At 55.5% G+C, this 12642-nt stretch overlaps 4 protein-coding genes across 4 annotated transcripts; 2 read left to right on the top strand and 2 right to left on the bottom strand.

The window, feature by feature from the left end:
* Positions 1 to 582: 582 nt before the first annotated feature.
* On the bottom strand, positions 583 to 1876 carry PV07_00318 (uncharacterized protein; the record flags this gene model as incomplete). The annotated part of the gene is made up of 6 exons (XM_016386756.1): positions 583 to 613; positions 685 to 926; positions 992 to 1118; positions 1176 to 1325; positions 1414 to 1508; positions 1601 to 1876. The coding sequence occupies 6 exons, from the start codon at positions 1874 to 1876 to the stop codon at positions 583 to 585; spliced, it is 921 nt and encodes a 306-aa protein (XP_016253684.1).
* Positions 1877 to 7915: 6039 nt separating this feature from the next.
* PV07_00317 (uncharacterized protein) lies at positions 7916 to 10154 on the top strand (the record flags this gene model as incomplete). The annotated part of the gene is made up of 6 exons (XM_016386755.1): positions 7916 to 7985; positions 8054 to 8287; positions 8350 to 8682; positions 8754 to 8981; positions 9044 to 9130; positions 9187 to 10154. The coding sequence occupies 6 exons, from the start codon at positions 7916 to 7918 to the stop codon at positions 10152 to 10154; spliced, it is 1920 nt and encodes a 639-aa protein (XP_016253683.1).
* A 581-nt stretch (positions 10155 to 10735) lies between these two features.
* On the bottom strand, positions 10736 to 12535 carry PV07_00315 (HAD phosphatase, family IIIA). The gene has a single exon (XM_016386753.1). The coding sequence runs from the start codon at positions 12493 to 12495 to the stop codon at positions 11800 to 11802; it is 696 nt and encodes a 231-aa protein (XP_016253681.1). The 5' UTR covers positions 12496 to 12535; the 3' UTR covers positions 10736 to 11799.
* On the top strand, positions 10744 to 11852 carry PV07_00316 (uncharacterized protein). Its single transcript, XM_016386754.1, has one exon. The coding sequence runs from the start codon at positions 10896 to 10898 to the stop codon at positions 11655 to 11657; it is 762 nt and encodes a 253-aa protein (XP_016253682.1). The 5' UTR covers positions 10744 to 10895; the 3' UTR covers positions 11658 to 11852.
* Positions 12536 to 12642: the final 107 nt, after the last annotated feature.

Raw genomic sequence — 12642 nt, 5'->3', positions numbered from 1 at the left:
GTGTGCCGTCATAGGAATTACTGCAAGGTCCATCAACACGGAGGTATAGACAAACGGGGTGAATTTCTACATACTCGGTAGTAGGATTAGCTTAACGAGTGTGGAGTATATATAGCTTAGCAACTCGTATAGCCGAGGCTAGTGTACCTAAAAGGGGGCCTGTCGGGCGCCGAACTTGCCTAGTTAAGTATGTACTTCGGCGCATCGGAAACTTGAGGGAACGCCAGGGGCACGGAGTATTGCTTTTTTCCACACCCAGACACAGTCAAAGCCCCCGAAAACCGAGCAAGTATGGTGCCTCCGATGTGTTTCTCCTTGTTTGACTGGTCTTGCAGCTCTGCTGTGAAGTTATAAACCTTTCGAACGTCCTCGGAGAACCCAAGTCGACATTGTCATGTCATTTTCACTATCTAGTGTGCCTTCGCTGCCACCATTGACAAGATGCCTACTGCCTTGAAGACCTTTTACCCGGATAGAGGAGAGCGTGATGTCTCTTATAGACAAACAATTAGAGGGATTGGTGCTGACTCCCTCTGGCCATATGTTCAAGACCTGAGCACACCCTTTCTTCGAAAGATCTTGTCAAAAATTTCCCTCATTGATGGTGAAACCCCTGCTCAACAAGTCAGCAACGAAGTTTGGACAAGAGTAACCTGTTGCGTCTTGAGGGAATGCGACACTTACCCGTCACAGAACAGGTTCTGCCCGTTGACCAAGCTCATTCGAGGCAGACTCATGAGCACAACCGCGTCGCCAATCTCAGCAAAATCCGCTTTCCGTCCTTGGCGGGCTTCAAAGTAAGACCAGAGTGCATTGCCTAGACGGCCAGCCTCGTCCATTACGCTGGATTCGACCATGGGGGTCAATAAGAAACCCGGAGAGATGGCATTGACGCGAACATCGTGCTGCCGCCCTTCTAGTGCTGCCTGGAGAGAGTTCGTTAGTCACGACGGTCAAACGGAGGGAATAGGGAGACCACGGTGAGACCAACCGCCTTGGTTATGCCCAGCACGGCGTGCTTGGACGCCGTGTAGCCACCGGTGCCTGGCATGGACAGCATTGAATTTACCGAGCAGCAGTTTACGATCGCACCTCGTTGCAAGGGCCGCCCGGGCTCACTACAAGATGTAAACGCGTTAGTGATCTGGTCGAAGGACCTGGATGAGACGACGGACACTTCAATCGACTCCTGGCCGGCCATCTGCCTCATCTCATATTTGTTACAGAGGAACACCCCGGTCGAGTTGACTGCCATGACCTTCTCCCAGTCCTTCAACTCGATCTCGCTGATCCTTTCGCCAGGGCCGATAACTCCTGCAAAGTTTCTGGCAAATGATCAACTCGTCAGTGAGATAGTCACTTGCACCACAGTAGGAAGTCAGCTGCAACATCACGTCGATGCTGAAAACGTACGCTGCATAGTCGATCCGTCCGAATCTGGCGACGGCTTCTTTCACGGCTCTTTCGACCTCCTGTTCCTGCGTGACATCCGCTCTGATGACGAGACACTGCACGGAAACCTGGTTCAGCAAACGGTCGAGGTCGCTTCATTGCTGAAATGCAAATTCGGAGGAAAGAGGTGCACCGAGACCCCACTGACCTCAGTTCCATAAGCCTCGACAGCTTTCTTCCCTGCTTCGCAAGTCTTTTCGTCCTGAATGTCGACGATGACGACCCCTCTGGCGCCTTCTCGTGCATATGACACGGCGATTGCGTTTCCCAACCCTCGTGCCCCTCCCGTCACGAATGCTACTCCTGGAGCGTTTGGGCCTGCTCTCTTCGCCTTGAGGCCTGTGTTCGTGGACGTGGTTGAGCTCGAGGCGACAGGGTGGTCGGCGTTGCTCCCGTCCGCGACAGAATCGGAGATGTCAGGCATTATCCCGGAGTAACAAGCACTAGGGAGGTTTGCTCGCGAAGTCGGTCGACTTTCTCTGCGCCAGATGTCTACGCTAGGGGTGGCCGAGATTTTTCTGCCCCGAGGACGTGAAACGCTGAAAATTTACCTCTAGGCACACCTTTCAAAAAGTGCGGTCTCCAAAACCCGAAAGATGGAAGACTTTAGGTGGTCAACTTACAGACAGCTTTGCCTCAGGAATAGTCGCCCGTGCTCCCGGCGGCAGTCAGCTTTCTGTGCCTCAGAGGCTCAGACGTCTCTTTGTTGAGCTTTCGCTCAACACATTAAGAAACACCTCAGAATGCGGAGACATCTCGCAGCAACGGCGTCAACCCTCGAACGAGTCACGCTTTGCTGAGTCTTTCAGGGACTGTGTAGGAAGAACCCTCTGGCGTCTTTGTAATGGGAAACACCTAACCGGGGGCTCTGAGGACGGTTCTGCTGGAGAGTATCCCTGACTCAGACTCCTCTGACAAGAACAACCTCCTCCTCCACAAGGGACCAGCGGGGAAACCCAAACTTGCCCCCAAATACTCCGTACTCTATGCTAGATGCCAATGAGAGTGGCTACTGAGGTCGCGCGGCCAATGGCATTGACTGCCTCCACAAAATACGATCGGAGCCGGGTGTTGTTGGTTCATTCCTCCGACAAAGTACCCGCAAGCCTCCATTTTACTCATTGACCTCATTTCCCTTGGCTGTTGATGCCCTGCATTGAGCTGGTATCACGATCATCTGGCTATCGACGACTGGAGGAAATCTACGCACTTTGACCAGAGCAAGAGCTTGAAACCATGGCCCCTGATTCGAAGCGAAAGCGAAAGGCCGAGTCCTTGCACCAAGGAAGGTGAGTCTCAACGAGACACTATGCATGAGAGCCTACGTACGAGTGGGCAATGTTTTCTTTGCCTACCTCTGACTTTGGCCAAAGCGCGAATCGAAAACAACGAAACTGTGCTGCGCAAAAGGCGTACAGGCAACGACAGACGCTCTATGTCAGAGAGCTCGAGGAGAAACTGCGCAGTGCGTCAAAGTCGGACAACGAGCGATTCCAGGATTTGGAAAACAGCAACAGGTACTACCGCCATCACCTCCTCGAGGCCTATAAGAGGCTGGAGAGCACGCGCATCAGCCTGGAGAGTGTTCTGCATTCCGTCGCCGGTGCCATTGGGATGCAGGTGAGTTTGCCCACTGGCAAGACGCTGTCTGCACGCTCATGGAATGTACGCAGAACAAATCTAGAAGGTGCCAGAGATGTGAAGACAGCGCTGGAGGTCATGTCGAGACGCCGTCGCCGGATGCTGATCGAGATACCTTTCCAACCAGCGATTTGAATGTAGTGCCTGTTGAGCCATCAACCGCCATTCTAGGCCCTGCTGTGGAGGGCGACTCCCTAAGCTCGGCCGATGAGTTTGCTCTGTTTGACGATATATCAGCGGGAATGGACGATCTAAATGGATCAGCCAACGATCCCTCAATGGCGACCGAGATCTTTGGCATTCGCGATCCGGGCACAAAAGATGTTGAAGACTTGACGCTGGAGCACGAACCGCACCCCGCCCCCCAACCAGTCCCGTTGGTCGGCGAATCCTTTCCTTCCGGTGACCAGACCCACGGCGAAATCTCGCACATACTTCCTCCTTCATTACCCTTCGATCTCTCTCAAATGGGCTACAGCGGTTTCCAGTCTCTCACGGAGCAGAGCCCTGTCGTGCTTGACATCAACGGATCTCGAGTTCGCAGCACCAATTCCCCATTCTCCGACCATCTCAGCCTGGTCGAGCACTTGATCCGGCAGGAGTGGGGCAAATCTGCCGTGCGTGGAGGCGGAGGACATTCATCGAGGTACGTTTGATCGGGACGGCGTGATGGCGTGGTACTGTTGCTGACCAGGTTTGGCCTTTCTCAAAGCCTCCAAAACAGCGTCTCGTTCATGTTGTCGACGTTCACAAGCGTGTCGTGGGAGGCGATGCGCCCGTTTTGGATCTACACCAAAGCGCACCTGCCAGTGGTCAACGTCACATCGTGGCGACTGAGCCCTGGGCCCGAGACCTATGTCCAACTTGCCTCGTGGTATCGGCCCACGCACGTCCAGCTCGCCGTGCCGCATCCCATCGTGATCGACTGGGTGCCATTCCCGTCTCTGCGTGACCGGCTGATCCTCCTGCACTCGTGCAATCCCCGACTCGACGAGATCATCTGCGAGATTGCAGACTCGTATGTGATGGAGACTGACTTTTCCAGATTGGTCGCGGGGGTCGAGCCGTGCCTGGTGTATGTGCGGGCGCTGGACCTCATCGCCGCAATTTCACGGGCGGAAGAGTCCAGCACTGCGTTTTCCAAGGGCGGCCCAGCCTCATTAACGCACTCCCAGGGCGCCTTCGACTCTGCTCTAACATTCCCGAGCTCAATGATAACGGCCAGGGAATTCTCGCAGGCTCCCTCGTCGTCGTTGTCGAGTGATGTAAGTCGCACATGGCCCGGGAGGAGCCTCCCTGCCCCCTCCGTGGCTGCCATATTCGGCTCCAAGACACTGGCCCTCCAAGCCCTACAGCTGCTCAAGATGGATCGTGGGCCGGGGGCCATGAAGTTGGATCCCGCGTTCTTTCAGAGACACCCGGAGCTCTACGACAGCAGCATGTCTGACGGGGTCATTGCACGCGGCATTGCCATCAGCCCATCGCAACCCGGGCACATGAGACCGACGCCTCTCTTGAGGCCTCTGGACCCCGAGACTTTGATGAAGTACAGCGAGATGGCCAGGTGGTACTTTGACGTTTCGTTCGCAGACGAGAGGGGGACATCTTGATCTAGCCTTTCCCTTGATAGGAAGAGATTTATAAACGTGGGAAGAGAGGTTGGAGAGACCGGCTGTCTCCCTAGTTTCTAAATATGGACTGTATCTTGCAAAACCGGACCTAGATGATGCTGGAAAGAGACTCTAAGCTCTAACCTATCTTACATGGGACAAGGCTATCTTTTTTCGCTTGCAACACCCCCTTCTCACTCATTTGATGGTCCAAGGGACGTCGCTGTTCCGCATGTACGGCGTCAAGTTGGGCAGGTCATGCTTGATCTCGGCCTCGACCTGGCCGTTGCCCAGGTACTCCCACATGTTGGCGAAGTAGCGGAAGTCGTAGTGCTCGTACTTGACCTCCTTGATGGTCTTCATGAAGTGCAGGGCCGAGCCGCCCCAGATCCACAGCTTGCCACCGATGATGTTGTTCTTGTACCAGCTCTTGCAGTCGGCGCCCCAGACGGAGCGCGCGTGCCACAGGTCGATGTGCTGGTACAGCTGGTCGACGGGCCCTTGGCGCACCTCCATGGCGCGGATGTTCTCGGCCTGGATCCGCCGCGCGCATTGCAGCACGTACTCGACGCAGACCTCGTGCGAGGGCAGCGCCGTGCCCGCGGCCCAGTTGCCCCGGACGCCGTTGATGACGAAGTAGTTGGGGAACTTGGGCACCGTGGTCGCAAGGTACACCTGCGGCTCCGGGTTGAACTCGTCGGCCATGCTCACGCCCTTGACGCCTTTGATCTCGCTGCAAGTCGACTTTAGCAGAGGGGTTTCTTTATCACTTTTGGGGAGGGGCAAATGCTTACAAGGGTGGTACAAATGCCAGGTTGAATCCCGTGGCACACACCAGAATATCAACTTCGTGGACCTGGCCCGACTCGTCGACGATGCCCTCACGAACCACTTTCGCAATTTCCTTGTGAATGGTCGTGACATCTGGCCCCCATATAGTCAGAAAAAGCTCGTTCATCCCAGCCCGAAGGGGGGGAGGGGGGGAGTCTGTGTCTTGTGCTTGCTTACTGGGTTGGACCAGAGCCTCCAAGTATCCGTCTCCGGGCGTGATGCGACGACACCCCGGCGGCCAGCTCGGGATCAGCTTCTCCTTGAGCTCTTCATGGCCGGGGCCGATGCGCCGGTGCATTTCGGCTCTCATCAACCGCTCTGCCTCGTGGTTGGTTTCGCTGTCCTTCAAGAACATCTCAAATAGGTTGTTCACCGCCGCTTCTAGTTTCTTGCGGTACGCGAGGTGGAAGTCCGGGTCGTCGCGGAACTTTTGCTTCTCGTCCTCGGAGAAGAAGTACTGCGCGTTGGGCGGCACGTCGCCCTTGCCCAGCTCCCTCTGTTCGTCCAGCGCCGCCTGGCCGACCATGGGCGAGATCCATGTGACCGATCGCATGAACGAGACGAGATGTTTGGCAGCTACCTAAGAGTCAGTACAGGACAAGTGGGAGAAAAGGGAAGGGCATTGATTCGTACTTTTCTGAATCTGAGGAACGATCTGGATCGCACTAGAGCCAGTGCCAATGACTGCGACTCTTTTCCCAGTCCAGTCGCATGCTTTTGGCTAGTCAGCAGGGCCAGTGGTACCATGAAGCAGGCAGTTGGGCGTGAACGAACATGAGTCCCAAGAGGCGCTGTGCATCAGCTTGCCCCCAAAGTCGTGCAGACCTGGTATTTTCGGCCCTGGCCCAAGAACCTCAGTCAGTTTCGCCGCTCAAGAGAGGTTGTCCAGCAGGGAGCGGGATGGGATATGCTCACATTTCCAACTGTTGAGAAATCCGGTCCCATTAACAAAGACGTGACACCAGTCTCGCACGATTTGACCTTCAACGTCGATCTCGACCTCGTCTTCGTTCACGTTAGATTCCTCCCGAAAGCAAACTTTGCACCAAAAAGGGGCTATAACCACTCACATATGCCCTTTTCTTCCTGCCACACCGCGCTCAGGACTTTGGAATTCAATTTGACAAAGGGCATCAGATCGTATTTGTCGGCAAAATCCTGGAAATACTGTCGGATCTCCGGCGCATAGGCATAGAAGCTGGACCAGTTCGGATTCGGCTCGAACGAGTACGTATATGCATGCGCCGGTCTTTTCTCTCCCTCCGTGTCAGCCCACGCAGGCAAAAGATATGTTCATGAACATGGATGCACTCACACGTCGCAGGCACAGCCTGGGCAGCGGTTTTCAAACCATGTGCCGCCAATTGCCGGGTTCCTGATATTCGAGAGATTTTAGCCCCAACCCGCGGTCGACCTTGAACGTAGCTCCAACGGGGGGGAAATGTTACTTTTCGTAGCAGACGAGGCTGTAGTTCTCAAAATCCTTTTTCATCTTGTATGCCATCAACAGTCCCGCGGCTCCCGCCCCAACGTGGATGACGCGAAGGTGGCGAGGCTGCGAATGCCATTGCTCCTTGATCTGGTAGTCTCCGTTCACCTCTTCGTGGACCGTCGGCTGCACCTCAGCGTGCGTGACGTGAACATCGTTGAGATGCTTGGAGCCCGGGAAAGTCTCGGGGATTGGGGCGGGAAAATTGGCTACCGTTGCCATCGTGATGATAGCAGTTCTAGTCGATGCCCAAGTGTAATTGAGGAGGTCTTATGGCCAAAGTTGATTAAAGGCACGCATACCTTGGTGTAGGAGATCGCAGCCATTTCTTAAGGGGCTTCTATATGCAAGACAGGGCATCGACAGAATGGCGATCTTCCCATACCCGTGATCTCGCAGCTCGTCTCGTGGAGCATATGGAGTCTTAGGTGTTGCCCATCAACTCATGAATATCTCAACAAAGCAAGATCCACGAAACCCGCCGTTTCCTGTGTCTAGACAGTCTGCTGGGTGCAAAGTGATAGTGGAAATCATCTAGGCGTCCAACGAGGTTGGATGCATTTGACTGACTCAATACTTGGGCTGTCAGGAAGATGGAGAGACTCTTTCCCCACGCAGCTAGACACGGGCATCAACACATCAAATGCTCAACACATCGCCAGCATTCACAGCCCCGGGCGACTCCACATGGTGCGCCACCGTTGTTCTTGAGCCAATCCTGACTCGAATCACAGAGGGCATCCTGGAAACCGAGTCTTTACTATGGGTTGCTGACACGCCGCAGTAGTAATTGGGCCTGTCCGGCTATCTCAAGGCTGCGGGGCCCCGCAAGGCAGGTAAAGGGACCTACGCCTCCACCTCGCACAGTATAAAGCAATCCATTTCTATGTCCATGTCGAAGCCCACGCCCTTTGAAACTCCTTGGAGGGAACCCCCTGCTGCTTGTCCGCCAGTTTTTCTCAGTACGGCACTTGTCCCCTTCTTCACAGACGTCCTGCTCGAGATTGAGCCGCGATGACCTCGTCCGGAGAGGAAGCCATAACCAACCTGCAGCGGCTCGAACTCGAGCATGCACAGCGTGATGCCGGCACCATCGCCGACTACCAGAACTCGAGGGCCCTGACGACCGATCAGTCCAAATTCAATGCCACGTACCTGCTCAGGCTGGTGTCGGCCGTGGCGGGCATCTCTCTGGGGACCGTCGCAGCGTATTGGGGGTTCAGTCCCCCGGCCGCGGTGCTGACCTATATCAGTGAAGACCTTGGTCAGTCCCAACTGCGGATGCTTCTCTTTCTCCTCGTTTGGATGCTGACCCGGGCGAAATAGGTGACGCTGAGAATGCCAGCCTCTTCAGCATCGTTTGGACCGCCGCTTGCGCCGTCTCCATCATCCTGTTTGGCAGGCTGTCCGATAAATTCGGACGCCGCTACTTCATGATCGGGGCTTCCGTGATCGGTGTCATCGGGGGCATCATCGCCTGCACGGCCAAGACAATGAACGTCCTCATCGGTGCAAATGTGTTGCTGGGCCTCTCAGGTGGCGTCCACACCTGCTACGGCCTGACGGTCGGCGAAATCTGTCCCAACAGGTACAAGTTTCTGGGAATCACCTTTTGCGTCATTCCCAGCATCTTGACGACGGGATTTGGGGCCTATATCTGTGAGTTTCTTCCGGCAAATTTCCCGTTTTGCCTTTGTACCACGGGGGCTTTTATTGATCTAGAAGTGCAGCCTTGCGACTTGTCAACACTGGCGCGGGCTGGCGGTGGTGCTATTACACCTACCTGATGATGATGGGAGCCGCAGCCGCGTTGCAGATCTTCTTCTACCACCCTCCGAGCTTCCAGCAGCTTCACGGCGGGAAACGTACAGTCATGGAGGAAGTCAAGCGGATTGACTTTGTCGGCATTTTCTTGATGACGGCAGGGCTTTCCATGTTCCTGCTGGGTGTCTCTTGGGGTATGAATCCCTCGCTATTTTCCCTGTTGGCTTTGACCTTTCTGACATGGTGTCTTGGACAGGTGGCTCTCCTCTTCCCTGGACATCAGCCCGTATTCTCAGCCTCCTCATCGTTGGAGGAGTCACCTTGGTCGTGTTTGTCTTTTATGGTAAGATCATTTTTGTCCCTGTCCGTCAAAACGTGTGTGCCACTGACAAGCTTCAGAAATCTACTCTGGCGTCGCCAATCCCCTCATCCCCATGTACTTTTTCAAGGACCTCCGGGGGTTTACGTGCTTGGTGGTTATCTGTGGCATCTCCGGCATCTCCTACGTCGCTCCCAGCATCATTTGGCCGACTCAGGTCGCCGAGATCTACGGCTTGAACACGACGGGCTGGCAGGAGAATGCGTGGCTGTCGACCACCATCGCCTTCGGCATCATTGGGGGCATTTACCTGTGGGGGCCCATGATCGCGGTGGTCAAGCACGTCAAGTGGCAGACGGTGGTGCTGGCCGCCATGGTCATGGCCTTCTCCGGGGCGCTGGCTTCGAGCAACCAGTACAACCGAGGCCAGAGCGCGGCGTTCTCATTCCTCACCACGCTCCCCGGCGGCATCCTCGAGCTGATCCCGGTCTCGCTCGTGCAGATGGAAGCCAACGACGCCGACCTGGGGACCGTCTTTGCCATTCTCTTCCTGGCCCGCACGACCCTGGGCTCCATTTTCGCCACCATCTACCTGGCCATCCTGAACAACAAACTGCCGGGGGAGATCGCGTCCAAGGTGCCCCAGGCCGCCCTGGCCGCGGGTCTCCCCAAATCGTCGCTGGCCGACCTGCTCCAGGCCGCCGCGGCGGGCACGACTGCGGCCTTCAGCGCCGTCCCCGGCATGACGCCCGAGATCCAGCAAGCGGCCATCAACGCCCTGCTGCACGCCCGCTCGGTCGCCTATTCGTACATCTACTATTCGTCCATCCCGGTCAACTTCTGCGGCGTCGTCGCCGCCTTGTGCATGCGCGACTACGACCATCTCCTGAACAGCCACGTTCCGCGTCAAATCTACAGCCACGGACAGGGCGCCGACGCTGCCGAGAAACAGGCGGCTGACGAGGAGAGATCTCCGGTCGAGACAGTCGATGCCGTCAAGAATGAGAAGAAGCCCTGGAGACAGGTGGAAAGCACCAGTTCCGAATGAGACGTCGGTCAGTCTCGGAAAACGGCCAACGGGCATCATAAGGGGACAGAGGTACAGCAGTACTCTGTACACGTAAAGTGGCTCTCGGAAATCGGATCGTCTATTCAAGGATAAATCTATGCGCTGCACGGAGTACCCCAGCCAGACTCCTAGAGGGCTCCGTATTTCGTAAACACTCCATTCAGGGATAGGAGAACGAAAAGTTGTTTTGATATACGAATACGGGCCCGTTGCGGCGGAAAACGGCGGCCGGAATACCATGTCCAGAAATGTACCGCCTATACGAGCAGCCCACGCACGCATGCCTCGGTAGGCGCCGAGTACAAGTTACTGCTCCGTACCTGGCATCCCCGTATATTTTAGCTCGGTGCTGCTCGTGGGTCAGTAGTGGGCGTGGACGTGGGCTGGGACGTGGGCTGCGGCTGAGATGGGCGCCGCTTAGCCGCTTGGAGGAAGAGCAATCACACCGGACAGGGATCGCCTGGCAAATTAACCCAGAGGAGCAAGGGAGGAGGCCTGAAACTGGGCCTTGAAACCACAGCTCGTCGTCGAGAGCTTCCGGACCACGACGAGAAGACGAGCAGTGGCCATAACAAGCATCTTTGTTCGATCAAGGTTAGGTTAGGATATACTCTGGAAATACATATCAGAGATACGAACTGCCCGAGAGGCACCGAAAACTGGCGCCAAAGTACGGAGGACCGAGTAAACAGTGCAGCTTGTTCGTGGATCGTGTCCAGCATGAGCAAAGTCCAGCTCCACGACCACTCCGCCTCATACCACGCCATCACCACCAAGTCGCCCCAAGGCCTCCAATGCCTCAAGAGGCTGTTCCTCGAATACGACAACGCCAACCCGAGCCGCGCCAATCTCAACAGTCTCTTCTCCCGAGACTTCACAGACAATGAGAACGAGTCGGAGCGGAACATCGGGAGGGATGAAGCTATCGAGGCCATCATTTCCACCCGGGCAAAGTGCTCGCGGCATCAAATCGACCTGAAACGCGCAACGTGCCTCGTCAACTCCGGGTCAAGCCATACCGTCTTCTTTGAGGGCGTGAGGTTTATGATGTTTGCGGCTACCCCAGACGGAAGTGATGCAGAGCTGCCGGTAGTCGAAGACAGAAGCAATTGGACGAGGGTCCCCTTCTCCGGCAGGATGGACGTGAGAGTCAAGGAGAACAAGTTCTCGCTCAAGGAAGCCGTGGCCGAGATCGTCAGCAGGAGGGTCACGTCCGACAACAGCGTCTTGGTCAAAAGGGACTTGATGGCCAGGACAAACTCGATACCGTTCGGTAGCCCAGCCGAATCGCCGCTGGCCAGATTGCAGTCTACGAGTACCAGCCAGGTTGGTCTTCCCGCGAATGTGTCCGAGTTGCCAGCAGTGATTTCTGCGCCCTTGGGCGATACCAAGTCTCTTCCTGCATACCCTTCCTCGGCCACAGGGACGCCGACTGTTACTTCGGGAAGCTCAGTCGATGGGGATCAATTGATGAAGCGTTGAGAACCATGGGGTTTCTGAGCATAGCAGAGCCCCAGCGATCATTCACACCATCGGCCAGCAAGGCGTCAAGGATCCTAGTCATGGGTAGCTCAAGGTAGCGTTGAGCTGGCGTCGAAGTTGCTTTAGGCCGCTTCTGTGTTCCTCATGGTGGTGATACAGTCTTTGGTAGGGGAGCTGCCCTTCCCAGCCCACCTCGCATAAATCGTTCGAAGCGGCTCTCTATTCTACTGAAGAAGCCTCTGTAGTCTCGCCCGGGCATTTCGGGATTGCGCCAGCCGTCCCTGGTCCAAATGCTCCAGCTGCCCATCTCACGGGCCAGGAGAACATCGGTGGCCAATCGGTCCCCCACGACTACGATCTCCTTGGGGTCCTGCGTAACACCATGATCCCTAAAATATTGTAGAATATCCGGTCCGCAGAATGGTTTCTTGCGGTCAGGGTGTTGTCTCAAGACCGGAAGGCCAAGCTCCTTCTCCAACTGCTTGGCTTCAGCTTCATGTTCTGGCGCAGAGGAGCTTCCTGCAGTGTTGGAGACAATCAGGATGCTGTGTGGATTGTGGCTGAACTCGTCGCTTTCCTTGATCTTTGCGATCTTGTTCAGATATGCATGATGTAATTTAACCGTCTCCGGTGGACATAGTGTGTTGTCTTTGTCTATGACAAGAGCACGGATCGTGGGTTTCTTGCCAGCGGCGTTGACAGATGGAAGCCAAGGGCCAATTGGTAGTGGGAGAGGGAGAAGAGTTGGAATGGTTCGGTGCGGGAGCAGGCACGATGGCTCGTTCAGAGCGTAGGCTAGGGTGAGGCGGAGCGCTGGCACATTGGAAAAGAGTGGCATGTCAAAAGACCGAGTGATCTTCGTTCTTGGAGCGAGTTTGATCGAATGCGAAGGATGAAGTTGCAGATGCGAAGTGAATATCACAAATGCGGAGATAAGTCGGACTTAGTCATGCAGGTCAAAATGTCAAATGTTGCTTTCATTTTC

The sequence above is a fragment of the Cladophialophora immunda genome (assembly GCF_000835495.1).
Source record: "Cladophialophora immunda strain CBS 83496 unplaced genomic scaffold supercont1.1, whole genome shotgun sequence".
In the NCBI taxonomy this organism is placed as follows: Eukaryota; Fungi; Ascomycota; class Eurotiomycetes; order Chaetothyriales; family Herpotrichiellaceae; genus Cladophialophora; species Cladophialophora immunda.
Note: the sequence above shows the minus strand (reverse complement) of the source record. Positions and strands in the feature narration are given on the sequence as shown.